We start from the raw sequence: 6,808 nt of genomic DNA on the forward strand, positions 1-6,808 counted from the left end.
GACTGGGACATGCTTACAAAGGGAGGAGGCAGCAGTAAGAGTGCAGAGAGTGAAGAGGTAGCAGGAGACAGTGGGACTGGGGCCCTGCAGCTCATGGGCGGCCCATTAACTTAGGGTGGGAGAGCCATCCAGAGCCGCCCACTGAGTTGGACTCACCGCTGAAATGAACTGGAGGAGCTGGGGCTAAGGCAGCAGAGGAGAGCAGGTGTTGGTGCGATGGAGAGGAAGGGCTCCCAGGAGGCCACCAGGTGGCACAATAACTCTGTCCACAGCCTTTGGCCACCCCGAGAACCATGGCGTCCTCCACCTGGAATTTCCCAGCAATTCCAGGAATGTGGTGACCTTTAGCCTTCAGTGGGGCTTGGGGTGGAGGCACGAAGTGTAGCAAATGTCCATTGAGCAAACTCTGGACTTGGCCTTGGTTAGGCCGTCAGTCACTTTCCAGTTCAGCACATGTTTCTTGAAGACTCACACCTCCTTTAGGAGAGCTGAGCTGGGGTTAAGTCCTAGACAATTCCAGTCTTTCTGGGGAACTAAACAAGGTCAGAAAACAAGTAGAAAACCATTTAGTGATATTTGGTGGGATGCCAACATGTCACACGGGTACTCAGTGCCGTGGGGACGTGATGACAGGGAGACATCAACCAGCCTGAGGGAAGGCTTCCTGGAGGAAGTGGCCTCAAAGGGAAGGCAGAGATTAGGCCCAGACCGGAGAGGGAGGAAATGTCACATGAAGTCCCGGAGATGCAGGAGCATTGGGAAAGGCAGGACCAGTCCTGCCGGGACTGTTGGTGCACATGGGGGTAACAGAAGGGGGTGCTGCAGAAGTTAGATGGAGCCCAGTTTTAAGGAGCCATGAATAGCAGGCTGCAGAGTTAGCCCTAGTCTGCCCTGCAGTGAGGAGACTCTGTGAGTCTAGGAGGGGTCTGGGGAATGTGGCAGGTCTCGTCAGAAACAAGGAGGTCTCAGGCTGCAGCAGAGGAAATGAAGAGGATGGCACAAACTTAGGCGGTATTTCGAAGCAAAAATCTGCAGAATTTGACAATGAAGTGGACACAAGCAATAGGGGGGTGAGGGAGACAGAGTTCTCAGCTAAGATGGAGTTGCTTTCTCTCAAATTTCTGCAGACCAGTGATAACGAAAGTGAGGCCCCTGGACTAACATCCCCAAGGAACTTGTTATAAATGCAGATTCTCAGGCCCACATCAGACCTATTGAGTCAGAAACTGGGGCGGGCCCAGCACTGTGTTAACAAGCCCTCCCCAGGGTGTCTGGTGCCCACCAGTGTGTGAGGATTATTGCCCTACGTTGCTGGTGATTCCATTTAGCCATTGCCTTTCAAATGGCTGGGTGGGTGCCAGAGTTGGGAACATGGCTACACCCTCCCATTCCCTTCCTCACCAAGCAGATTCCCCCGGTGGCCCGGATCTCAGTGAAAGCCCCCACTGTGCTGGAAGCAGCAGCCACAGGCTCAGAGAATGGAGCTGTCCTGACAAGAGGGTAAGTGCCCACCTCCCAGCACTGTCATCTGCAGGACTTGCCTGCTCTGCTCCTATGGCAGGAGAGTAACAGGTGGCCAGCTTTACAGACCCTCAAGATGCTCAAACAATCCATGCCAGTTGCAAATTACCTTTTAATGAGGATAATAATCCTGGGTCTCTATATCCACATCAACTGTTTCCCTAGGATTAAGCTGAACTGTTTTTGATGGTTTCCACTTCATTAACACCACTCTTAAGACTTGGAGAAGTGTCATTTGGCAGGGTTTTTGGTTAATTAGATAAATGTAATCACAGGCCATATAGAGCCTCCAGCAGACACACTAGTATCAGAAATGCCTCATGAATCAAGTTAAGGGCCCTTGCCCAAAGGTAAAGGGGCACATGAAATACAAAGGTTTCAAACCACATTTATATCCCCCATGTTACTCTTTACTCTGATCCAGAACCAGCAGCTAGATTGGCAGGAGGGAGGAGACCCCAGTATCCTCCTGGCCTTCAAAGCTGCAATAAGAAAGTGGCCAACAAGAGGCTTAAACTCAATTCAACATGTACATTAATGTCCCCAACAGTGTCCTCCAAATTGCAGGTAACAGAAAAGTAGTCTAGGGGATGATCAAGGGTGTGGGCTCTTGACTCAGATCTGCTTGCCTGCCTGGCACTAACTTGCTATGGCTTCAGGCAAGTTATTCAGACCTCCTCACTCTCGTTTATTTCAAAGCAAAAAAATGGGGATGATAAGAATATCCCTGTAAAGGGGTTATGGTGAGAGCTGAATGAGATAATGTGTGAAGAGCTTAGCACAAACTGTTGCCATCCTTTTTCAAGACACATAGAATCTAGTAGTTGGAAAGACACATACTTGGGAACATGTTAGATGCACACATACAAGGGACCAGGGGCTAAAATATCAATCTGAGGGGTACACACTTTGAAAGGGGTGGCAATCCAAGGAGGAATAGCCCAGTGTGAATTCATTCCAGAGGAAAGAAAACCACCTAGGAACAATTATAAAAACCAAGTCACTCAATGTATTGGGACTTAATTGGAGAAAAGCAAGAAAATCATTTGGATTATATCAAATTCTCGTGTCAAATTGTCCTGAGAAGCAGTAGGTCTTGCTGACTGCTGGAGTAAGCCAGCCAAAACTTACAATGCCCCAATAGAGGCCGCACTTTCTGATCCACATACCTGTGTTGCAAAGGATTCCAAATGGCTCCCCTCTCTCTAAGCTCAGACATTTGTATTTCAGTTTGTTCCTGGACCCTGGCTACTGTAAAGAAAAAAATTTTTTCACCTAGGGGGATCAGGTGAAGGGAAAAATGAACATTTATTGAGGTCTACAATATGCCTCAAGTTCTATTATCTCATTTTTCTCCTCATAAATACCCCATGAGTTATATGAAATTATTCCCATTTTTCACATAAAGAAACTGAGGCTGGTTGAGAGTGAGTCACTTGCCTGAGGCCACACAGTAAGTGGGGAATAGGATTCACCCCCAGAGCTCATGTTCTTTCAATAGCTAATGCTTTGGGACATCTGCCCTTTCCAGCAAGATTGCACACAGGTGGTGGGGTGGAGGGGTGGGGACAGAACTTAGGACAAGAGCAGGACCTGAGATCTACGAACCATGTGCCCAGGGCCACCTCTTGCCCTAACCGCATGTGAAGATCCTCCAGGAGAGGCCATTCCTACGTGGGTCCCAACAGTGACCCTCCATCTTGGTCACAGGAGGTGTGAGCAGAGGAAGAGCAAGAGCTCTGTTGAGGGCAAAGAGCACAAGTCCGGCTCAGAGCACTGACTGCCCTCACCACCCACCCTTGTCTCTTCTTTAGATCCAGGCATCTTAAGAAGATGACTGAAGAGTATCCCACCCTTCCCCAGGGAGCAGAGGCCTCCCTGCCACTGACAGGAAGTGCTTCCTGTGGTGTCCCCAGCATCCTCCGGAAAATGTGGACAAGGCACAAGAAGAAGTCTGAATACGTGGGAGCTACCAACAGCGCCTTTGAGGCTGACTAAAGGTGACCCTCCCCAGGTGCCCTGTGTTGGCCAAAGTTCACTGCGCAAGAGGAGAAGATGTCTGGGTTGGAACTGAGCCACAGTCACCTGTGCTAGAAGCTGGTCCAAACCCAGCATCGCCCCTTACAAACAGATCACCCAGCTTAGGATGCAGGAAAGGAACTTCCTTTGAAGGCAAAAGAAAATTGCTCCTTCTTAGAACTATAGAGCCAATGTCTGAAAGTGACTTTGGGAGGTCATCACATTTATATCAGTATTTCTTAGCAAAACTACATCCAAATCAACTTTCCCAGGCCATTTTAAAGATCTCCAAGCGAGGAAGCAGGCAGTTTTCCTTGTGAGTCATTCTAATGTGTGTGATTTCTGGTATAAATGTCAGAGCTTGATGTTTGAAGCACTTGTAAACACAGTGGCTCTTACTGTTCCTCTTATCACATTTATTTCATCTTGACGAGTTATGATTTTTAATGACAAAGCACTATATATTGACTTAATAGTTCTAATATCCCCTTGAGAGTATCATCAGTATTGGTTTTGATGCCCATTTGGCATGAATGCATGAATTCTCAATTCTTTTATGTGCAGTTTTTCTTTAGGAAAACATGATTAAAAATTAAATGTTGAATGCTCATGTTTTTTGAAGAGGCATAGTCTAGTGGAATTAATAATCTTTGCTTTGGTATAATGATTTTAACTTTTCAAAGTGCTTTCCCATCTGTTATATCTTATCTTCACAAAATCCCTGTGAAAGAAATAAAATAATCATTCCCAAGCTACTGACAGGGAAGCCAAGGCCTTAAAAGGTTGTGTGACTAGAACCAATTGTGGAACCAGGTATCAGGTCCTCAACTTCATCAGACTCCTTGCTTTATGTACTCTAGCAACTGATTTGAGGAAGGTTTTGAGGGATAGGAGTTTATCTCTGGATAATTCAATCTTTAAAAGGAAGAATTGGATAAAGTTAGAAGAGTAAATTATTTGAATAAAATACATCATTAGATATTAGGTTGAACCAGAAGAAATTGCCATTTTGTAGGTCAAAAGAATTGATTATACATTTCATAAGGTTCAACATAGTATGTAGTATTATGCTTTCCTTCCTTCAATGGAAATGTCATCAACTCCACTGGCAACATCCGTAACCTCAAAATGATATGATAATAATAGCCATCATTTATTAAATGCCTACTATGTACCAGGAATGACACTGAGCATTTTACATACATTATCCAAGTCTTTCTAACAACTCTTACATGACTTTACCTATTTAATAAAACACAGTTTAAAACAGTTAAATGATTGATTCATCTGAAGGCAATTAACCCATATGAATGCCAGGCTTCAATGCTCCTGGTATGTCTGCTCCTTCCCACAGAATAGTTTACAGCACAGAGAAGGATCAAGGTTAGTAAACAATTTTCATCTCCAATGCTAAACACAATTGATGGCAGAGCCTACCTAGCGTGCTGTGTGGAGATGGAATCTGAAATAAAGGAATGCAGTGATCAATTAGTAATACCTGCCTATGGGGAAATTAATGGAAAATGCCTGGTGTATTTGTTATCTGTAGCTTCCACTCTGCCCCTAGAAGGCTTGTTTTCTAATTCAGAAGCTTAAATTAATCCAATCCATTATCAAAACCAGAGACTCCATGGTGACATTTAGTCTGAGACTAGGCTGAAAATCACCATATCTTGGTACAAAGAATTTGGCCACATTACCAGTCTCAGATACAACTGTTATTCATACACTGTTGCTCTGTGGTCTCATGTTGCTTTTTGCCAAGTTACCTATTTCCGTATCCCTAGGTGAACTGTAAAGAGACATGGGGGATAGGAGGCCTGTGCTTCTGGGCATTCACTTTGCTGATCTCTGCCCTTCAACCATTCTAGACCCTCAACACCCAGTCCTTGTACTTGAACATGATTTGGAGGTTTGAGCATCAAATGTTCTTTCAGTGAAGGCCTAGTCTCAATAGACTGTCTAACAGACCTACACAGTATGAAACAAAGTTAGGGAGCTAACAGGTGATCTATGCTGGACCTATCAGAGTATCCTAAGATTATTTATTTTAATTTATTTAATTTATAACTGATGTCCTCTATTTGTAAGTGGCAGATGAAGACCTCTGTAGGGTAGAACTTATTTATTAGTAATTTAAATATTTCATGATGAAGTGTTTGCCTTGTATAGACTATTTTAATTCACCAATTCAAATAAAAACAAAATGTGCTTTGTTTGTGATATTAATAAACCACCGCCAGAGTATGCCCAAGGCTCCCTCATTGAATGAGAGGCCTTCCAAGGGAAATAACTGTGCATCTGTACCTCATTGCTCCTTTACCTAGATGAAAAGGATTGTTAGAGAGAATCCAGCACGTTCTTTCCATCCTAAGGCAATGCCTCTGACATAATGGGCCCCGCTCAGCAGTCAGTACCTGGGCTGTGTCCAGTGGGGCCTGGCCTGGTGTGGCCTGTCCTCTCTGGGCTCACCCTCCTCCCTGCCAATGCTGACCCCTCAGTCCCCACTCAGTCCCCACCCAAACCCCAGGGGCCCCGTGGCCATCCCCAGCCTGCCTGCCTCTCATCCCCAAGCCCTTCTCTTCTGTGCCGCCTTCATGTTCAGCCTCATTGGAGATTTGCCCCTGTGATTCATGATGCAGCCACTTACAGGAAGACGCCAAGGCCAGCTGCAGAGGCTGTGAGGGAGAGGCAACAGGGTTTCCAGGACATTTAGGGTAATAAAATCCCTGCTGCTAGGACCAAGTCCAGTCAAATATTTCAGTTCTGACTTTGTTCTCTCTGGGCAGTCCCCTTACCCCTGCCAGTGCTTGGGCTGCCTGTAGAGCAGCAGATGGGCAGTGGATAGGAAAAGCAGCAGCAGCCAGAGCCCAATTTTAAAAGGAATGATGTGGCATGTGGTCTCTGACTCTAAATTGGCAGAGACCTAGGGACAAGCAGGAGACAACACAGGCAAAAAGATGACTTTCCTAAGGATTAGAATTGCATTTAGTTTTTAACTTCTTATAAGAATGGCAGCCTCTGTTGAAAGGTTTGTGCCAAATGCATAGCCACACTGCAAGGGGAGAGAGAGCTTATTCTGCAGACCAGACCATGTGCCTACAAAAAAATTTTCTTGGTCACTTTGGAGGTGGGATAAGACTCACACCTATTAATATCCTTTGCCGGCGGGAGCATGTAGGTTGAGAAAAGGTGTGTGCTGCCAAGGGAATGGCAGCAGGAAGACCCTGGCGTGTGGCTCCTGCATTAACAGGGCAGCAAGGCCTGT

At 45.7% G+C, this 6,808-nt stretch overlaps 1 protein-coding gene across 2 annotated transcripts in view; it reads left to right on the forward strand.

The window, feature by feature from the left end:
• VXN (vexin) overlaps nt 1–5,752 on the forward strand; it is a 23,484-nt gene extending 17,732 nt beyond the window's left edge. The window contains exons 5-6 of one of the 2 annotated variants that reach the window (XM_017677262.3): nt 1,406–1,500; nt 3,336–5,752. In XM_017677262.3, the coding sequence (XP_017532751.1) occupies nt 1,406–1,500; nt 3,336–3,519 (279 nt within the window). In that variant the 3' untranslated portion in view covers nt 3,520–5,752. The remainder of the gene's footprint in view (nt 1–1,405; nt 1,501–3,335) is intronic. The other variant, XM_017677268.3, reaches the window with a different exon arrangement.
• The last annotated feature ends 1,056 nt before the right edge of the window (nt 5,753–6,808 follow it).

Source organism: Manis javanica, chromosome 2 (genome assembly GCF_040802235.1).
Source record: "Manis javanica isolate MJ-LG chromosome 2, MJ_LKY, whole genome shotgun sequence".
Lineage (NCBI taxonomy): Eukaryota > Metazoa > Chordata > Mammalia > Pholidota > Manidae > Manis > Manis javanica.